The 21143-nt window shown below is 45.8% G+C and overlaps 6 protein-coding genes across 6 annotated transcripts; 3 read left to right on the top strand and 3 right to left on the bottom strand.

The window, feature by feature from the left end:
- Positions 1 to 5174: 5174 nt before the first annotated feature.
- N7483_008949 (putative C6 transcription factor) lies at positions 5175 to 8081 on the top strand (the record flags this gene model as incomplete). Its single annotated transcript, XM_057092376.1, has 1 exon — positions 5175 to 8081. The coding sequence occupies one exon, from the start codon at positions 5175 to 5177 to the stop codon at positions 8079 to 8081; it is 2907 nt and encodes a 968-aa protein (XP_056943550.1).
- Positions 8082 to 12764: 4683 nt separating this feature from the next.
- N7483_008948 (uncharacterized protein) lies at positions 12765 to 14109 on the top strand (the record flags this gene model as incomplete). Its single annotated transcript, XM_057092375.1, has 2 exons — positions 12765 to 12909; positions 12971 to 14109. The coding sequence occupies 2 exons, from the start codon at positions 12765 to 12767 to the stop codon at positions 14107 to 14109; spliced, it is 1284 nt and encodes a 427-aa protein (XP_056943549.1).
- A 469-nt stretch (positions 14110 to 14578) lies between these two features.
- N7483_008947 (uncharacterized protein) lies at positions 14579 to 15073 on the bottom strand (the record flags this gene model as incomplete). Its single annotated transcript, XM_057092374.1, has 1 exon — positions 14579 to 15073. The coding sequence occupies one exon, from the start codon at positions 15071 to 15073 to the stop codon at positions 14579 to 14581; it is 495 nt and encodes a 164-aa protein (XP_056943548.1).
- Positions 15074 to 15947: 874 nt separating this feature from the next.
- N7483_008946 (cation diffusion facilitator family transporter) lies at positions 15948 to 17602 on the top strand (the record flags this gene model as incomplete). Its single annotated transcript, XM_057092373.1, has 8 exons — positions 15948 to 16029; positions 16107 to 16156; positions 16211 to 16255; positions 16303 to 16437; positions 16513 to 16593; positions 16627 to 16764; positions 16816 to 17181; positions 17246 to 17602. 8 exons carry the CDS (start codon positions 15948 to 15950, stop codon positions 17600 to 17602), a joined length of 1254 nt encoding a protein of 417 aa, XP_056943547.1.
- A 657-nt stretch (positions 17603 to 18259) lies between these two features.
- N7483_008945 (transcription factor domain-containing protein) lies at positions 18260 to 19145 on the bottom strand (the record flags this gene model as incomplete). The annotated part of the gene is made up of 3 exons (XM_057092372.1): positions 18260 to 18349; positions 18404 to 18526; positions 18585 to 19145. The coding sequence occupies 3 exons, from the start codon at positions 19143 to 19145 to the stop codon at positions 18260 to 18262; spliced, it is 774 nt and encodes a 257-aa protein (XP_056943546.1).
- An 87-nt stretch (positions 19146 to 19232) lies between these two features.
- Positions 19233 to 20885, bottom strand: N7483_008944 (Zn(II)2Cys6 transcription factor; the record flags this gene model as incomplete). The annotated part of the gene is made up of 2 exons (XM_057092371.1): positions 19233 to 20276; positions 20331 to 20885. 2 exons carry the CDS (start codon positions 20883 to 20885, stop codon positions 19233 to 19235), a joined length of 1599 nt encoding a protein of 532 aa, XP_056943545.1.
- Between the last annotated feature and the right edge of the window lie 258 nt (positions 20886 to 21143).

Here is a 21143-nt window from a genome sequence, read left to right as displayed (position 1 = left end):
CCAGTGAGAAGGAGACATAAAAGAATCAAGAACTTCTTTTTTATTCCTTAAATAGAATAACTTTTGCTATGCATCGAGGAAAGTACGAAGCCTTTGATGTGAACTTGGAGCTTGGAAGAATCGCATACTAAGATAATGCAGAAAATTGACCTCTTTCTAACCATTTGAAGGCTCGGATATGATCAGGCCAAGTACGATGTATCCCTCTGGTATAGGGAAACAATAAACAGATTTCAAAATTAAGATAGGATGATGGGAGTAAAGAAGTATCACATTAAGGCATAAAAATAGGTCATCCATGGATTTGAATGACACTTGTGCATGGTGGGACTGACAGCATGAATGAATAGAACCTTAAAATCTGAAAACTGCCCGCATGCTCTTATCATTTCTAGTAACATTGGAACAAGAAGTTTCATATTGAAGGTCCAGGCTTTAAACGTTCTGAGGAACCTTGGAAAGTGTGTAACTTCAATGTTCAAGTTGAAGCATTGACTTTTCTCAATACGAGGATCCAATAATGTCAAAATATCTCCTAGTCTGAATCCATTACACATGTGCAGGATTGAACCTCGAGATAACTTCAACTTGTCCACCATATCTCACTAGCACCTCAGGCTACTATAACCAGATAAAACAAAACTTTAACAGTTGAACTAAGTTCAAGTTAAACACCTGAATCGGCAACAACCAGTTGACAGCCTTAAGAGAGACCTCATTTCACCTCATTTCAGCACACACATGTGCAGTGGTAGGGCTGGACTAATGCATGCACAAAAGTACGAACCCGGAATAGTTCGTGATCAATATGTGCCATAATTCCTACCATATGCACATGCGTGTTCAAACCAGGCAGCATAAATCCACTTGAGATCATAATGACAGTATATCCACATACCCTCATGACGAAGCGAACATGAACCCTCAGAATAACCGGAAGCTCAGGATGGCTAAACAATCAAGCCCGGTAACAACGGTGATGACATAGCCCGGGGCGCTCGGAATCGGCATCCCACCGGTACCTGAATTTTTTTTACCCGAACCGATGTGGGGATGGGCATTCTGGAGTGATCGAATCACCGGGTTAAAGAAGCTGCTTACTACTTCAAGATAAAGAAGACAAGAACTTGAATTTTCTAGAAGATTATTATATGGAAAAATTGGATAAACTAGTATATCATAAATAATATCTACGGGAATCAATACTGATTATCGGGTTGGTGTACGGAAAAAGCAATTTCCTTAATTTTACGACTTTACGGGCTTCGGGGTCGGCTCCGCACCAAACTGGGATAGGTTCCCGCAGAACCCGATCGCTTATTCCGTGGGGGTTCCGGTGGAAGGTACGAAAAGAGTAAGAAAATAACATAATTTGAATAAAATGGATATTGGAATAGGTAGGAATTCCGAATATACAAAGATGGGATAAACATTGAAGTCAGGAATCCAGATGAGTCCACTAGGATCGGACGACATTGAATCATGTAACTTAAATTAGCTGCATCATCAGGAAGCACAGCTGATAGCCTGATACATAATACGAACCTATGGCTATTCACTCGTTCTAGTCTATTCAAGTCAACTGGTCATACCATCAATAACATTGAAATCTTCCGGCAATGCACTCCGCAATAGCCATAGCTTTCCTTTCAAAGCCCGAGAGAGCCTACGCCAAACCGATTCGGTAATCCGAAGCGCACGGGATATCTGCTGAATTCCCCTTTTTTTTATGTCCATTTAAAACAAATTGACTGGGGCTAGGGTCCTGGTTCGGTCATATGGATTCTAGCCCTGTTCAAATCTCGGGTAATATGCAAGTCCATTCCGTAGAGAAGCAGAAGATCGGGATAAAATGGGGGTCCGAATTTAGCAATTGGTTAAATTACTAGATGAGAACCACTTTTTTTCTGGTCAGCCGGAGGACTTTTTTTTCTTTTTCCCTTCATTAATAGCTATGGGATGGGGGTTATGAATTGGGGCGTCAGATTTGGTTCTTTGGTTCTTCAAATGTTCCGGGCCGGGTTGTCTGGTTCGTTAACATTGATTATTGTGGTTTCGTCGGCTTTTTTACTTCCTGTCATGCCAAGCCGAGCAAGTTAAAGAAGAAAAAAAAGGACGGAAAGTGTAAGGAACTGAGTTTTTATGATATTCCGTAAGGGAAGTCAGGGTATTGGCCGAGACCATTTGGAAACGGGATTCATTATATTAAGTAGTACCACTTATTAAGTATTTGTGACAATAGATTACTACGTACAACTTACTAGGAACATTTGAAAGATACAAAAGGCACAAATTATCGGAGTAAAGATGTGGGGAGATGTATACAACATAGTCGGCATGGTAGTAATACGTGGAGAAATCGGGGATACGTACTTGTTAGCCGGTTCAGCCGCTGCTTAATTTTCCCTTTTAAGCTATTGGACTTTTGAATTTCTCCGCATCACTTTGTTTCCGAGGAATATCCAGAATATCCAGAATATCCACCGAAAAAAAGTGAGACCCACTCCGGGCTTCTTGACACGAGGCAAAAGGAATATCCCCCCGGGCACATGATCATTAGAGGATTTTGATTTAATTGGATTTTTGTCAATTTCTTTTTTTTTCAGTGAATTCTAATTTGTTCATAATTTGTTCGGCATAGATCTCTATTCTGGGAATCCTGGCCCTAATATATAGGGTGAAATGTTCAACTTCAAGTTAGAATTAGTGATTTCCCCAGATCCATCTGATATGTACATTCAAGTTATAGCAATCCCTGGAGTAAGTGACATTCATAGCAGGGTTTCTCCATCCCACTTAACAATCTCCCATTTTCTACTAACTTGAATGTGGACACTCGGGATATAGCCGACTTACCTAATATGAATTCAGTAAATGCGGGGTTGCCCGGGGTCGGTTCGCTGACGCCTCGGAGGCTGGGGGCCAATCAGTAGTCTGACGGGGCCGAAACTCGAGGCGAATTTCTCGGTGTATGACTTTCCCGTGTGTCACCTTTGAGCAAGGGGTGTTTTTTTGGTATTCTCTCCGTATGATAGTATTAAACATTAAAGAATTTGTTGTTAATTGATTTAATCAAATAAAATTACCTGGAAATCTCATAAACAAATCTACCGTATTCGTTTCGTTTGCTACCTAGGTACTACCTGTAGTATCCCCTTGTTTTCACTTTCCTTGGCTCTACAGTAAAAAATCAAAGGTCTATTTTTTTTTAAGAAAAAAAAACAGGTCATTCTTCTGCATTGATCGGATCGCCGATGCAGCTCGGCTTCGGCTTCTCGTTTGCTGACCGGATGAGAGCCCAAAGTTAGGATCAGTAGATTTGACAATGGCATAGCGGTGAGATTACATTTTCTGTAATCTCCGAAGAAGTTTGAACCATACGGATTCACGGACTACCGGAGGCATGACGATGGCATTGTGTACTGGCACGGACTCCCTTTTTTAGAGGGGGGTAACACGGTACACATACGGAGACCGCCGTCAGGAATCTAAGAGAAGGGCCGATCCTGCCACAGTAGGCACCAAGACCCTAATTGATGTAACTTCCGGAGTGTAGGAACGAGGATCAATCGTGGATCTCGTCTCCCCGCGGGGACGGTTACTCCTCTCGATGACATCCATTGGGTGAATGGGAAGAGTGGGAAGACCAGGTGGGTTGATTGGGTTGATTGGTATGAGAGAGGGAGAGAGAGAGCAACCTTGGAAAGTCCGGGGTTGCGTATTACGAATCAAATGTAAAATTGGGGGAAATCATGGAGAAATCATGAGTTGTCCACTTCGTACCCGAGGCATCACAGTAAACTTGGGCCTCTTTTATCCTTGTGCTCGGCTCGATGTATCTTATTTGGGATCCTCCGGGGACATTGCCATGTGGGAAAAGGTAAGAACCAGAACCCCATGTCCACTCATCTTCAAGGATGTGGAGTGCATTTGGGTCTAACCGTCCCCAGCCACCGTTAAGAATCTCGCTGTACTCTCCGACCTTGGGGTGCATTTCAATGGAGATCTTGACCTATTTGTTTTTTTTCCTGATCTGGAGTTCCCGACCCGGTTAATGGACAAGAACCGGTGTCATGTTTGGGTCCGTGATAGATTACTCCGTAATTATGAGAATTGGATCTGTCCATTTGCCGATCGGGCATCAGTCCAAACAGCCAGGGTCTATGTCGTAAGGACGGGATGATCCTGGAGGACTGAAAACCCACCGATATCCCTCCCCTCTTGGTTCTTCTTGGCCCTGTCATTCCCGAGAATCTCTCTCTATTTTTTTTTCTCATATTCCTATGGGATTTTTTTTTTTCCTTGGGTCACTTCCGTATCCACGGTGGGGTCATTTTTTTTTCTCTACCCGAGAAATGATTTCTTCCCGAGGGTAGAACGGAAAGCGACGGTGAGAATTGATATTTCAGCCGGGCAGCGTTCTCATCTGGACCTGGACCAAGTGTACGACTTGAACTGGTTGATATGTTCCACGGATTTCCCGTGATAGTTTCGGTCTTGAGTTGACATCGGGACGATATTCGGGTTGAGCAAGATGACGATCATGAGATCATGGGGTCCAGGGTAATGTACTTTTTTTTGTACTCACCTGGGCAGGTGTTAAGATAGATAACTTGTCAAGAACCGATTTATTTCCTTTAGACTCGGACTTATATTCCGAAGATGATCAAATAAAATAAACCAAAATATGGGGTAAAATGTGTAGTAAATGTGTTAGTGAAAGTGTGTTGTATAAGTGAAAAATGCACACGACTCGGCCCCAGTATCGGCATCCGGGGACTCCACCAGCGCGCGTCCTTGCATCTCCGCACTTTCCAGCGGCTCTGGGTAAAATTGGATTTCCTTTCCCCATATTTTCATCTTTTCTTACTTTTATCCATTTCTCGGTGCTTGTTACTCCGTTCCCTCCCGATTTTCCCCCTTCCCGGTCCCGACTTTCTCTTTCCCCCACACCCTTGAAATCTTATTGCATAAAGGTATGTCCATGCCTCTGCCGCGCGCGCATCTTTGACCTCTAGTGTCTTATTTTTCCCCAACTTCTGAACTTTCCCCGGGTTTTTTTTTCTTCCTTCCTTTTCCATCAATAAATGGAATATTCCACAGATTGATATCCTTACTCGTCGATCCTCTCCCTTTAAAACCCGTAGACGTGGGGTCTACCCTTCGCTACTACCATGCGATCCAGTATCGCTTGCGCTCGATGCCGGCGCAGTAAGATCAAGTGCGTCAATGCCGGTATCGATACCACCTGCCGCGCCTGCGAATCCTCCGGTCGAGATTGTGTCTACCCAACGCCCGCCATCGGTGTCAGTGGGAATAAACGAGATTTGGCAGCCTTAGCTGATGGGGACGATCGGAATGGGGACTGGGGTGATGGACCAAAACGACCACGCCAACGCAAAATCCCCGGCATCACTGGTACAGTGCCGGGATCTAAGACCGGTCTGGATGTCTTGGATGCCTCAATATTGACCGCTAAAGTCTGGGAAGCCGTCTTTGATCTATTCCAGTCCCATTTCGCAACACATCTACCCTTCCTACATCCAGCAACCTTTCTAAGCCAGATTCGACAACTCTCAACACCCGCTCCGCCAACCCCAGTACAACAGGCCGATGGTCAGGAGGCCGTTCGAAATTCAGCGTTCAAGTCGGATCCATCCTCGTCACTGATTCCCTTAGGTGTGCTCGCGTTGACCGCTCGTTTCCACCCACCGCTTGTCGCTTTCCACTCTCCCGTTACGCCCGGCCACGTAGCAAACCCTCTCGCGGCCTCCGAATTCTATGCAAATGCGCTACGTAGCCGGCTGGCTGGCCTTGATGGCGCTAGCCTGGCTGTGCCTGACCTGGCCCGTGTACAGGCGTTACTGATGTTGGCGCTTCATGAGTGGGGGATGTGTCGGGGTAAGAGCGCTTGGCTTTATGTGGGTATGGCAATTCGGCTTGCTCAAGCGATGGGTCTGCCTTTTGAGTTGGAGAATGAGTTTCCCCCTAGGGATTTCTCTCGCTTATCGCCAGGGTTGAGGACGGAAGCAGATCATTTTGGTCTTTCACGTCGCGTAGAGCCGAGGGAACAGACATCTGATGATATCATCGCCCAAGAGACAAAGCGTCGAACATTCTGGGCCTGTTTCATACTGGACCGCTGTCTCAGTAGTGGCAAGTATCGCCCACGCATGATCGACGTGAAGGATCTCGGAATCCAGCTTCCGAGTGATAATGCCTTTGCATTCGGCGAGCGTGTGCGAACAGCCCGACTGAACGAGCCAACAGTTCGTCGCCCGCAGAGTTTCAGTACCCAAGGCGTTCAGATTCCGAGTATTCGTCAGAGTCTAGGATTCGGCGATGAAAAGCTTCCCCCATCAAATGCGACTCCCGATGGTAAGGCCTGGTCTCCAATCTCACGTCGGAAGGATTCAAGTGAGGATGAGGTTGATCGTTGGGAGGTTGGTGCGGAAGAATCAGTGTTAAGTCGAGTGATTCGAATCATCCGTATCTGGGGAAGCATTTCGAAGTGGTCTTGTGCTGGTGGCCGAAGGACAGAGCAACATCCACCATGGCACCCCGAATCACGCTTTGCAACTCTCCACATGCAGTTAAATGAGTTTCAGGATAGCCTTTCGCGAAACCTGCAGTACTCAGTTCGAAATACGGATACTCATATCATGTACAAGACCACACTGGCCTCCTACACTGTTATGCACGTTGTCTACTTCTTATCTGTCATTGTTTTGCACCGTGCTTATATCCCCTTCTTGCCTCTTCGTTGCAATGAGCCCACTGGCCCCTTGGATGAACCGTTGTTACCCTCGGATAAGGTGAGCGGCCTACCGGAAGGATTCTGGCGTGACAGTTCCCGTGAGCTCTTCAAGGCAGCACGACAGATGATCGACCTTGTAACGACCTGTCAAGCACGTGGAGCATTGGTTGAGAATCCTTTGGTCGGGTTTGCTATCTACAATGCTGCATTTACTGGAGTCTATGGATCTCATTTCCCACACATGGATCCCGATGGTCTCTTAGCTGCCAGGCCCCCACCTGCTAGCCACGACAGCCATCTACCTGGTGCCGTGCAGGTTCGAAAGGTCTTGGATCTTCTCAAGGACATGCGGCCACGTCTGAAGATGGCTATTGGGTGGTTCCGCACCTTGAACCGTCTCCATAGTTACTTCTCCAGGGTCAGGCGGGATTTCCGCCGGTATTCCCGCAACCGTCTGGATAGCATGTCCGATGCCTCCGATCATGCCGGACTGAACGGCGTGCGTCTAGTTCGAGAGGGTGGTCTCGGTGGGGGTTTCGAAGAGTTCAAGCTCCTTGAGAAGCTCTTCCTGGACTTCGGGTCCCTTGAAGATCAGCTTCAAGAATCGATAGAAGAGGATGGAGGTCTGATTGCCATGGGTGGGGAGTTGATTCCAGATAGAATGGCCAATCTCAGCGATGCCGGCAGCAATGCTGTTAAGAGTGAGATGGGTGACGTGAGCGAGCATCAATCAGATGGTGCTGGTGGACGTCGCGAGTCATGGATCCCCGTTAATAGCCCTGGTATGCCATTACCTGGCCACGACGGAGACCGCCGCCCCAGTCTTCCTTTACCAAACACCAATCGCCCGATGCCATCTCAATCACCTTATTCCCTACCATCCCTCCAGCAACACCACCCAGACGGCCCTATGTATGCTACCTCGTCACCTCCGAATCTGCCATCCTTGGCTGCAACCACCCAGTCTCCGTCACAGTATCTTGCCGCTACAAGCAACCGCCTCCAACCCATCAACTCCTGGCTTCCTGCCCGTCCCTCAGCTCCACCTCCTCCATACTCGCAATCCCTGCCTCCAATCAATGCTCCCGCTCCACACGTCCCCGTCCTACCACCACCAGGAACTGTCACTCAGCTAGCGCCTTCACCTCCATTGACCTCGACCGAAGGTCCCGATACGAGCCTTCTATCTACCAGTCTCGGCGGTGACGATATTATGGCCTTCCTAGACGGAGGAGACTGGGGACAACTGTCCCTAATCCAACCTTCCGAAGTCGGTATCCCGACTGGATGGCTAAGCGCTTTATGGACTACCTTCAGCCGGTAGATAAATAACCCGTGCTGTGCAAATACCCTGGTTATAATCGAGCACTGCATGTTTCTCTGTACTATTATTCATTTCACGACACTTTCGTCATGTCTTACGCTCTGTACGACTTGCCATTATCTACGATCGCAGGCGACTCAAAAATGGGAGGCTAGGATTCCGTGATTTTGCTTTATCTTGTCATGGTGTTGTGGCTAGTCATTGCCAACTCCAATTCCTCCAACCTTCCAACGGACTAGATCAGCGGACGCTATCCTCGCTTATCACTACATCCATCCCCTCCACCCTCTTTCGCAGTTCCCTCACTACGGACTTGCTCTTCTGAATTCCCTGCACAATTTGATTTTATCATTTTTATTAAGCGAGCGTCGGGCTGGTTAGGCGGGCTGGACAAGGATCGTCTGCCCTTTGTTTACTCTGTCTCAAAGTTTTTGCTTTCTTCCCTTGACTGGCAGTGCTTTTACCACTTGACGCAATTACGATAAGCCATGGCGTTATGTCGAGTTGAGTTTTTGATTTCTTCATTTTTGGTGCCGGAATGGCTCTGTTCTAGCCTTTGTTATTATAACCTAGCTTGGTTTTCAGTCACCGTTTGCCAATGATCGCCATTAGGCATTTCCGGAAACTCCTGAATTCCAATCTTCCCTGAGATTTTTGTAGTTTTTTTTAATCTCACTTGCTCCAAATGTATGCAACTAACTTGTCACAATTTTTATTATGCTGGTTCGCCACGAGGTATGGAATACCTATAGTAGCCACACCAATCGTTCGGTTTTCCAGATATCTTCCTCTCTTAATATCTCAGCTTCGAGGGACCTCACGATTTTGCGAAAGCAAAAACATATCTAGCCTAGTTCTCCTGCATCGGTAGAAAGATTTCATCAATGTCTTTCTCACTCCAAAATAGTCGTGGTATCTCTGGTCATTTGGGACCATACAATCTTCCTCGTGAATCCCATTGTGCTTGTCCATTCCTTGATATCGTTTTACTAATCACGAAGAAACCTTTGAAATCATCTTGAGTGATATTTCACTCCTGAGATCCATTTCTTGCTGGTCGCCTGGGGTTACAGCTCGGTAAAATTTGGCTTTCCAGGTCTCGCTCCAGTCTGCCTGAATAGGTCGTATATGGCTGTGTGATATGCCATAAGCGTAGGAGGTAATCTCAACCTGGAAATAAAACCCAAGGGTCGTGAGCTGGAGGGAATGTTAGTTCGATACAACCACCGAAAGCTCGTGAGTTATAAGGAGATCTCAATTATCCAAGCCTTGAAGGATCCTTTGAGTTCCTTACTTGGGACTAGGAGTAGCTAAAGCTAGGAAGTAAGAGATACACGTACCTTGGATTTGGCGGATGATGAATGCATCATTGCCGACGGTCCTAGGTATTATCCTTCGGCATTGAATGGTCGGAATTTGCGTGGTGTTTTGATGTGGGAAGATATTGACTTGAGCTGACGTGGTAGCTGCCACACATCCTTGATGTATGCCTGCCCGCTGGCAAGCGGGAGATGGAATAGGGGCAAGTCCGAAGCAATTCACTCATCCCAACTCCTCGTGTATATGTGTTCATGAGTGCTAATTTCTAGCGAGGATCACTTACCAGAAGTAGAGGGAGTGTCGCAAGGGCCATAATACTGCTGCCAGCTATTATCAAAAAGGCTTTTAATGGTAATAGTGGTTGTGGCAATGGCAGGTGTGAGTGGTCCTGGTAAGCTGAGGAGGGGAAAAAGCTCTCAGGTTCACGACAACCAAGTGTCCAGTCATGAATGGACTTGGTGCTATTATCCAAATATGGATAACTGCCAAAAAGGATATCCGGGATTCTTCTTCGGCGTCTCGTTATACTTGAACTCCAAAGGTTTCTCGGAAGAACGTGTATCGGCTGAGTTGTGCAGTTGACAACAAATTAAGCTTGGTATTAAATTGAGGAAAGGAGAGAAGGTAGTAAGTCCCGCCAGTCTTCTCTCCTGCTCTCAATGGATTTTTGCTTTGATTGAGGGAGATCTGGTTCTACTTGCCTTCGACTTGGAAATCCGGACGTCATAGGGTATTGACATGACCGACACTCGATATTGGGTCCCTCACTTGCAATTCGAAGTGCCACAGACTTCGCAAGCGCAACAAAAGGACTGGTGTATAGCCTCCCAAGCCTAACTCTGTATGGTTTCTGACTTTTCTTTTGTCCATACGGAGGTATGGATCGATTTTGGACCCCATACCCACCACCGATTTTTATCGTTTTGCACCGTTGGCTTTGACACCAACTTTATCAGGTCTGTCTTAGACAGGTTGAAACATCGCCAAGTTGGAGCTTGGCTATCATTGCTTGGTCAAGCTTTGAATATGCTTGGATGTTGTTGCTTTCGATCGCTTTCAAGCACTCAGTAATTGATGCTGTGGTGTGTCAAACTACCTATTCTTCTCTAATAGACATAAAGTTAGAAGAGTCATAAGTAAGATGCCACTTCACTCGGATGCTCACTCTAAAATGCCCACCGCCAGTGTGAATTCAAACGCTTTCTGTGGCTTTGGTCCCCTTTTCTATCAGCCTCGTTCTGGGGCTTTGTCTTTCACTTGGCCTGTGACGCATTCAGATGTCACCTCAATATGGTGGTAGCGCAGTTCATTTGGAGGCTCTTGAATGCATGGCAATTGTGCAGATTGCAGTGATAACAAAAATGGGGGCAAATTACTTTGCATATCCCGCAAGTTGTATATCGTATTGCTCGAGCTCCAGCGCTCTCTTCAGTAATCAGTTAGTCACCATGATAGATATTGACTTCTGCGCTTGACTTGCCATGAGTTCGCCAAGATAGCTATTGCTTTTAAACTTCTCCATTCAGCCTTCGCTAGTTCTTTTTTCCTCCGGACAACTCTCTGCTCTATCTGTGCAGAGTATTCCGCCAGTCTCCGAAAGGGATGATGTGTCCGGTTTGTTTGCTGGTGTTCTCGATGAAGACCCAGCCAATTTGAAAGCTGTATGAGTGGCCAAATCACTGGTATTTTCATTGGGAGACACCTCTTGTTGATGAAAGTCAAGTCGGTATGTAAATGTTCCACTTCGCGATGTCTTTTGACTCTTTGAAGAATGAAGGTCGGATTTGATGATTCTCAAATCCACCGAGCCTTCCCATGCAGATGAATATTCCGCCTTTCATGAAGAAAGTCTTTCGGTCGAGGACTGCGCTGCAAATAGTCAGGAATAGTCTTTCATAAGGATGGTGTGGCGTTCACTGCAGCTGACTCTGTCTTGGTGAGACGTAAGGATGATAAGGGAAGAGGAGGAAGGCTGAGAGAGGAAGAGAAATGATAGCTGACTAGTACAAGGTGTGAGACATACTTCACGGGATAGTTGATCGATGAACTGCTGATATCTTCAGAGCCGCTCAACGGCTAGTAATGATGGTACCGGTTCATTGATGGCTTGAATTTGATCTTGATCGATAAAATTGAAGAACTCTCAAACTGAAATCTGGAAGTTGTCGAGTTGAATCAAGATGAGTAAAGGAGCTTCATGGTAGTGAAAATTGAAGCTTCTTCAGCCTTTTCTGAACTTCGATTCTTCACTTGAGTTTCATATTAAATTTTACTCTTCTAGCGAACAATCAATCTCAAATAATTTCCAAACCTCGTGGGCCTCATTTTATTTCATTCAAGACTAGTTGATTGTTAACTGTCTATTTTCTATCTTAATTGAATCTCAGAACTTCACGTCCTGGTTCCTTTCAAGTTATGAGTGTGAGCTTCGAAGAATGTCGACTGTCCATGTTTCATGATATGGTACTAATGAGTATCCTCTAAAGCACACCCACTGACAGTGAGAGTAATTACAAGGCTTCGCCTACTGATTTATGTCACATAAACATGAATAGTAAATTATTAGCTTGATAGCATTGCTATTACTTAAGTCTTCATTTCTTCATTTCCACTTGCTCGGCGTTGGTGATGCACCAGCCACACCCGAATCCCGCCTAAAATCATGGCTGGCTGAAGTGACGCACCATGTGGAGAATGCTCAGGAGACTGAATGCAAGATATGATCCAGTGGATTAATCGATGAATAGACTCAGATTGAGTTCACATGACATTTTTACAACTCCGAGACTGCTAAATATTGACTAGACTCAACATTTGAACGTAGAAATTAGTATTAGGCATAGAATATTGTGCCCAACTTGAAATAAATTCAGGCTCTCATTCCGTCCCATTATATATGAAACAATTATACCTTATTCTAACCTTGTTAAATAGTTTCCACAGTCATCCATTCCTAGATCTCAATACAGCTCCAAAAACTATTCTTCAAGCTGCACATGTGTATGGGTCCTGCTGCAAATTATCGGCTGTTGTACCTCAGTTTGAGCTCCCCACAACTCCACAAAGGCAAGTGAATGGGCCTAGAATTCGATTACCGACCTTTTTCTTTGTGAACACCTCTTCGGGGCTGAGTTCTGGGGCTGAGAGTTCACGTAAGAGTGGATTTTATTCCTACTATGGAGTCCTGGGACTAATGCTTGAAGACTTAATAGGCTCAAGTTTATCTACTAAACATTTAGCTTTGTTTAACATTAAGATCCACCCCGCTCCACATTCAACATTTGAACAAACTCCCCCAACTTATAAAATCATCACACCATGAAGAGCCTTGTTAGAAAATTCCTTCGTCGCAGGAACTTCAGAATGGCTCGTACATTTATTGATATTCTATTTCGCAAGGAATTAGCTTCTCTACGCGATGAAGAGCTTGTTCAATTACTCTACGCTGATTTCGGCCCGGAAATCGATCACTTGAAAGGAGTACCACGCGCAGTTGAAGGAGACGGGAGTCCCCCCCAAAGGCAATTTGACGGAGAATGGACTCAGTCCGTCCAGGTTATTATTCGCAGAAGATTTTGATGAAGTCAATCGAACAATCACCAACGTGCGCGCGGTCAAGTGGCTCCTCGCAAATGAATATGAGGCATTTACAGCGAACCAGCCTGCAGTAGTCAAGTTATCACCGGAGACTTTTCAGGCATTGAGAGAACGAGTTCTTCCCTCCTGGGATGACCCTGACTATCTCCTGGCCTTGATTGTGGCTTTGGTGGTGGGCGATATGGGAAAGGACCCCCACCTAGGTGATGAGATTGCCGCGCGGCAGGGCACAGGCGATAAGCACGACCACGAAAATCACGATGAGTGTCTTGCCGAAGCTGTGGAATGTGGTATTTTGAATAAAACACTTAATCGACTTTCTGATGCTCGGCGCAAAGAAGTTGTACTCGGAATCAATGTCGGAGCTACTTTGAACATCCCTCAATTAACACAGGGTGAAAACGTCCCAGGGAGCCTACAACCTCTGCTTCAATTCCGTGGCCATCGTGAAGCATTCAACCTCAAGTATCAAGAAATTATCTTTGATGTTTCTGGTGCAGGTGGACATCTGGATAGCCGGGGCGCAACTCGAATGATCGAACCAGTGTGTCAATCTTTCTTGCAGGCCTGGCCTATCTTAAGTGATGTCATCACAAATGAAAGGTCCCTTCGCGAAGCATATGATGCTGTTTTACAAAATCGTGGCGAATTAATTGCTGAGAAGGGCTTTCCACTTTTATCGCCCACCGATCCATCAGATCGAGCACTACTTCGTCTATTTGCTATGGGCCGCGTTGCCGACCAAGCAACAGCAGAGCAGTTCCAGGACGCGTTTCGTGGTCTACCAGATACAACTCGCGACGCACTTACCAATGGACTGAATGTTGACGGAATAAATGATGGCGACGCAGTGGTTATATATTATATGCCTGCCCTATTTGCAGAAACGCTGCGTATCTTGCGCACGGCATCTTTTGAGGATCGAGTAATTGCTTTACAAAGTCTGATGGGATTTATGGTCCGGACTTTTGATGGCTCACAGCCGCAGCCTAATCAGCCGGGCTCTATTAAGGAACGCAATGTCTCTCCTGCTGTGGACCTTGTACGGACCCCGGCTTTTCATGATAACCTTCGTCTTCTTGATGATTATACCTTACCGGCAGATTCCTAGTCACAATTTCAAGTTATGAGCGGTTTCATTCAATTTTTTATTTACCTTTAGAGTATTCAACCCTTCCAAGGCTCTTTGTGGAAATAGATTTATTTTCTAGATTTAGCTCTTGGTACAGTAGTGCCTAGGTGAGGTGGGTTTGGTTCATTAACCGTCTTCAAGACCTCCAACCATGGCGCTTCTTGCGGCTCCTCTCTTCTGCTGATTCATGCTCTACCGCGTATCACCATCACCCTGCTCCATAGACTCCAGCCTATGACTCCTGGGGTCCTGCATTGGTTTTTCTGATTTGATCATAACAAAAGGCGCGACTCGAGATAACGATGATGCGGGGGAGGACTTCAAAGCGATTAAGTAACTGTCAAAATGATTAGTGATGGCCTTCTCAAAGGAAAATATACTATACTTTTGACTTTACCTCTCAATAGCAGAAAGGTAGTCACCGTTTCCCTCGAAATGGCGGCCTCTTTCAATTCCAGAAAACTGCTCCATTCACTGACACTGTCACTTCTTTTCTCCAGGGAAAAGGAATGAGCTCACTTCCATGGGCCAGGAACAAGACGCCTGTGCGGTAATCATACTGAACCGTGCAGTAACCATCGTCCTCAAGTTCAACCCTAGGCTCCTTAACGATGAAATCCGAATCAACTTCAAGCTCTTGTGTGTCCCACATTTCTTTTTCTTCGTCGTCGGGCGACGACTTCAGGAACAGAACATTTTTGTCATCTTCCATTCCGAAGGCAGCCGACTTCATGATCACTGTGTCTGTCTTTGTGATAACCTTCAACAAGAGATATTGTTCCCGATGATGAGTAACGCCGCATAGATCAGGAAGCATCATTTGCTCGAAGGCATCCGAAGAGAAGATAGGTGAGGGCCATGTTGATGGTTCAGGCGAGTCAATAGGTATCTCCGAAGCCAACAACACACTATGCTCCCTGGAAATTGCTCCTTCAAACACCATTTTGGTGTCATCATTTCCTTCGTGCTCGAAAGGATTCAAGTGCTGAGAATCCCTTAAGGGCGAAACTTGAAAAAATGTAGCTTTGCTGGTTGGCACAGTTCAAGTTAGCTTGAGCGCTCGGTGTATTTGAAAACAAACTGAGCGGGATGTGAAGCGATTCGACGTTTGGATATGGGTAAGTATGAAATACCGGTAAGGAAATTTGGAAGGAAGAATGAAGATGAGGGTTGGTGGAAAAGAGCTGGAGTTGAAATAGATGCGATGTGAAATTGAAAGTGAAAGTGAATATGACTGGCATTGAATGTTTCAAGTAATTTACTGAAGCGATAGTCCAAGTTATGCTACCTACTGCCCAGGTGGTGGTGCGTGTAAGTCACACGCTCCCAGTGACACTAACATAGATAACCTAAGCACCGAATGTCAAATGATAATACATCCATAAGTTAGCCAGCATTCTACCATTAATTAGCAGCATGTTTTGATACAATAACTACAAATCAATGATATCACTTGAGCAAGACCACAACTGTTACAGTAGAGGGACGAAAGAGCGGCGGCATGGATGCCAATGAGAGAGGAGGACTACGCGTGTAGAGAGCTATCTAAACAATACGTGCAGCCTTCAGACCAACACTGCATACTCCGTACTTGGTCCGATAACTGGAAGAGTTCAAGTTCGGAGCCCCTGCATAACTATGCATCGGCGTTTTAGAATTCCTAAATAGGAAATGTTGATCTCCGACAACTGCCCAAATCACATGTTTTGCCCCTACCATTTCATATAAAGGATCTGCTTCGTCTTGTGCAACTATTGCTTTTCAAGATTATTGATTTCAGGGGCCCGAGAAGGTGTCACGACCACGGAGAACTCGGCATGGCTTTCAAAATATCTCGTGTCCAACGACTAAGCGCTGTGCTTGGCATATCGCTATGTTTCTTTATAGCTGAAATATCCGGTAAGCCTTGTTTTTATGGCAGCTAATATGACCCCAATCATTGAAGAGTGCCCTCACTTATACACTTGCCTTAATAGTTGGATTCTACACGCACTCCCTCGCTCTAATCGCCGATGCTTTTCACTATGTATGTTGGACCCACCTTAAACTACTCTACAGAACCAGGACTGACGATTCACAGCTTAATGATCTTGTGGGATTTGCAATTGCCCTTGCTGCGACCATAGTCAGTAGGAGCATACAGCTTTCTTTGGAATATACTAACTTTAATAGATCGCGGAGAAAGGCACACCACCAAAGACTCTCACGTTTGGTTGGCAACGCATTCAGCTACTAGGTGCCTTCTTCAACGGAGTTCTCTTATTTGGTCTAGGCATCAGTGTTTTTCTGCAGTCCATTGAGCGATTCGTTTCCATGCAGCGTAAGTGTTGAGCCTGCATATCTTGACCGCCACAAACAACCGGAAAATCTAACTCCGCCCAGGCGTTGAAGAGCCAAAGCTGGTGCTCATCATGGGATGTGTGGGTTTTGGTCTTAATCTTCTCAGCATATTATTTCTTCACGGTGAGTTTCACTCTAGTCCAGTTTCTTTGGTAGTCGTTACTAACGATTATCATAGACCATAGCCACGGACATGGACATGGGCACGATCATGGTCACAGCCACAGCCACGAAGCACATACCCATACCACCGAGGATCCGATAGCTCTTGGACCAGTAGCGGTAGACGAGAAGGTCAGTTTCTGTTCCTATATTACAAAATTGTTCTAACACAATCGCAAATAGCACATTCATCATAAACACCACACAAATACCAAGACCACCGACGGAAAACATAGAGACCTGGCAATGATGGGGGTCCTGATTCATGTCATTGGAGACTGCGCAAACAACGTCGGTGTCATCATAGCGGCGGCAGTAATCTGGTTCGCCAACTATGGTGGAAGATTCTATGCCGATCCCGCCGTGAGCATGGGTATTGCGATTATGATTTTCATATCTTCCATTCCACTGAGTATGCAGACATGTCCTCCTATCTCCCGCCCATTGACAGAATGCTTACCGCATACAGTTAAACAATCCGGTCTTATCCTTCTCCAGAGTGCACCACAAGGAGTTGATCATGATGATGTGAAGCATGATTTGGAAAAGGTATACTCTGATCTTCTTAACATCCATCTAGTTTACAAACTTTTGCTAACTGCCAATATTTTAGATTCCTGGGATCCTCGCCATCCACGAGCTACATATCTGGCGCCTCAATCAAGAAAAGGCTCTTGCCTCTGCACATGTCGTTCTAGATGGTGACCTTATGCCTAATTTTGAGAGCCTTGCACAGACGATTAGGGAATGTTTCCATGAATATGGCATTCATTCTATTACATTACAGCCGGAATCATATACTCAGGAAACCAAAAACACTACCAGTGTGTCAGTTGGTAGCAGTACTGGTGTTGATATGGCTGGTGTCACTGGTGATAACTTCAAGAAGCGACAGAGTCTTGAGAGTGCTTTGAATCAGTGTAAATCGGGGTGTGGCAGTTTTTGTCTGGAGTTTACATGTTGTCAATGATTTCAGCTATAGAGCTTAGAGTGTGTTGAAGTATCAGAAAACAATCATAATCTTGTTTTTTCTCGGTTCTCGTGCCAAATCTTGTTGTTTGGTTGTTTTTGGGTGAACTACTCCGTACTGCCTTCAACACCTCGGTCGAGGGAGGACCCACTCTCGGAGATCGTATATGCCTAAACAGGAAATGATATACCCGGACGATGGATCACAAAGCCACACAAGATTCCTATAACACAACACGAATAAATGATGTCAATTATTGATTCCATCACGTTCTGGACCTTGGCGATAGCACTTGAGTACTCCGCAGATATGCCACTTATCTGTCGAGTTTTCACAAATAATAGTAACCTTGGAAGCATTTTTGTAGACCTAATTTGGACTAGCGCGGTTAGACAGAGCATGTGTATTGTAATTTGTGATCACCGTGAAGATTGTCCAAACCCATGCTTGATCCGGTCATATTGCTTCCTCTTCACTAATTCTTCCCAAATCTTTGATAGAGAAGGCAAGGAAATCACTCTTAATCAAATTGTAGCAAATGGAGCAACCTCGGTCGTCTTACATCCAGACGATAGCGCCATCAAAACACCTGTATCTTGAAGATACCTATGCCAGTGTGGGACAGATGACCCAGTAAATTCTGCACTAACCGGTGATCTATATCAACGGATCCATCAACGGCCACAGATTCCCCGTTTCATTCAGATATGCTGGGTCAAGATACATCCCCCAGTCAAATGAGATGTCCTGCGTGAAGTTTTAGCATGGAAATTCCAAGTCAATTCAGCTGTTAGAACTCACAAACAGGTCAGGCCCGGCATTCCCTGCGTCAGTCGTGCCTGAAGTATGGTCCGTCTGAGTCGTCGACGACGAATTCTTCTGCGAACATTGATGTCCTTCGCCAAGTTCAGGGGCTTCCTCGTTCTAATCAGGACAATATTAGCGTCATCCCTTTCCAGTCAATATATCACTGGAAATCTACCATGAATGGATTCCCTGGGTAGCCGAGCCAATTTTCCTCGGAATGTTGACACTCCGCGCGGCCAGAGCCCTCGAGGAGTAGCTGCTGACATCTTCGAGCCGCCCGCGGACAGGCATTTTCAAGGGTCAGGTGGCTGGTATCTGTTTCGCAAGCTGTGTGTGTATCCGTTCCTAAGAAGAGCTCACTTTGTGCCGATGCATATACCATATTGAGCAGCATGAATGCTTTGCACGCTTGCTTCTCTGTCCGGACTTTGAATGCAAAGTACTCGATGGCACTCTCGACAGTACGTATCAAATTTCCACGCTGGCTGGTGTTCCAATCTGTGTCGCCTGTGCTAGCTCCTGGAAGCAAAGGTAATATCTTGTCTGTCACTTGTAACCGAAGCTCAAAACAAAGTGTTGCAGCTGCATGGAATAGCTCGCTTCGAAACATGCCTCCTCTGAGCCGAAGAATGTGTGGGTATATGACATGATCTGTTGATGCATTTGTAGTGCCTTTGAGGGGCGATAGCAGAGAAATGCAGGCTTCTGTGCATATGCGTCGGGAATACGTGTACATCTCAGTTCGAGTCTCCGCAAGACTTAGGACAAAAGGTCTGTGAAGAGCGAGAAGATATCGATAGACTAGAAATAAGTAAACCGATTTTCAAAATTCCGAATATGCAGCATCTTTATCGCAGTTGAGGCCAGTTAAAAACGAGGACTGAGACAGATCCGTTGTAATAACTTGACTCAGATCTAAGATATCCTGATAGGTCGATGTTAAGCCAATCAGGTTGATAATTTTGACAACCTTGATCCGGACACTCAAAGTTTGCGCTAAGGAGATTTGAAAAGATGTTCTGGTCAAGACTGTGGACAGCTTAGCAGCGGGAGGTATAGACGATTCAATAGAAAATTCCTCATCATTGAGGTTCGACGGCGGCACGCAGTCAAATTCATCATCCGAAATGGTTGCTGGGACGCCAGTATCCAAAGCCGCCTGAAGGTCTAGCTCAACGATCGTGAACCAAAGTCTCCGACGTATCTCCGCAAAGAAAGGTGATATGCCCTTGAAATTACTGGGGTCACGATGTAGACCAATCATCATAGCTTCTCGAATGAGAGACCCAGCAGCAAGCCAGGCAAGATCGCCTTCATACGCGATAGCCTGTCGCGCTACTAACAGTAGACACATTACTTGAATAAAGTCTAGATCCAGCTTCGCATATGAGGTTATCGTTTTCACCCAAGAACCCACTGCCTGTAACCAGCCTTTTGCCGCTCTATTCGAAACTTGAGATCGGTCTTCATCGGTCGATATTTCAGTGTCAACAAGAGGTGTCGCGCATATCAGTACTCCGAGCAGCTTGGCTGCAAATACATCTCGAGACCAATCATTTGAGGACGGCTGGTCTGTTGAATTCCAAAACTCTTCATACTCGGCCAAGAACTGAGGGACATGCAAGATGCGGAGTGTAGTTTCAAAAGTCGACAGATAGATCTGAACAAGTTCATCGGTTATCGGGCGAGCTGGAATCATGCTTTCCAGCCCCTGTGGTTCTGAGTTCATCTGGGCATGTGTTTGATATGTTCTTTGCAATCGCCTTTGCTTCGTGCGACTCACGCCTTGGGCATTATTCGAGTCCGCACCAGAAAGTCCTTTCTTAACTTTATGGTGTTTTTGAAGATGAGCTTTGAGATCGGGAAACTAGACCGCGGTTAGAAATGTATTGATGTATTTCAAGGTATGAGGCTCGGGTACCATGTCCATTGTCAAGGCCCAATGGCTTCGGCCAAAGAATCTAGTTCTTGTCCCTGACCCATGAAAACAAGACTGGGTCAGTGTGTCAACGGAGCCCATTTGAGCCGATATAATAGGACTATTATTATTGCATGACGCTGTTAAAGTGATTGTAGGGCCCCGTAGTGTATTTGTATGCTGTCGTATATCCACTGGGCTCACTGGGTACACTTCTGTACATTCCGCATCATTAGGTATTGTGGCACTGTTCTGTAAAGGCGATGGTGAAGTGGAAGTTGGAATATCTGCCTGATTAGAGATGGGTAGATAGTCGCACGACTCAGCCGCGCTGCGGCGGGTGCATTGGCTACAAGGTGCCAGGCGATCACACTTCACTTTGCGTTGTCGACATGGAGTGCATGAGAGGACTGTCCGGCTTTTCCGTTGTGTATCACGCTGTCGACTGACTCGCATAAAGCTTTGCTTGGAGTTCTGGAGCTCGCGGAGTGGATCCATGGTCACGGTGGAATCTGCATTCGCATTGTTCTGAAGGTGATAGAAAGCTGCTTGTTTCATGGAGATTCGTTCTTCATACATGTCTCCATGATGCAATAGCCAGTCTGTGAGTCTCCAAAGGTTGGTTCGGGGAAATATAATGCGATGAAATGTTGTTGGTAAAATCGCGCTGCTTTACCGCCTTCACGGGCTGTAGTTTTGGTGTTGTTGTTCCACCAGCACAGCTATGATATTACGCGCTTTTATCCTTTGGGTCAGTAACTGTTCAAAAAGACCGTGTTTGAATAATTGACAGCTATAATCAGGGAATATTGAAAT

The sequence above is a fragment of the Penicillium malachiteum genome (genome assembly GCF_028827825.1).
Source record: "Penicillium malachiteum strain IBT 17515 chromosome Unknown utg000004l:1.0-4883003.0:1.0-4884900.0, whole genome shotgun sequence".
Taxonomy (NCBI): Eukaryota; Fungi; Ascomycota; class Eurotiomycetes; order Eurotiales; family Aspergillaceae; genus Penicillium; species Penicillium malachiteum.
Note: the sequence above shows the minus strand (reverse complement) of the source record. Positions and strands in the feature narration are given on the sequence as shown.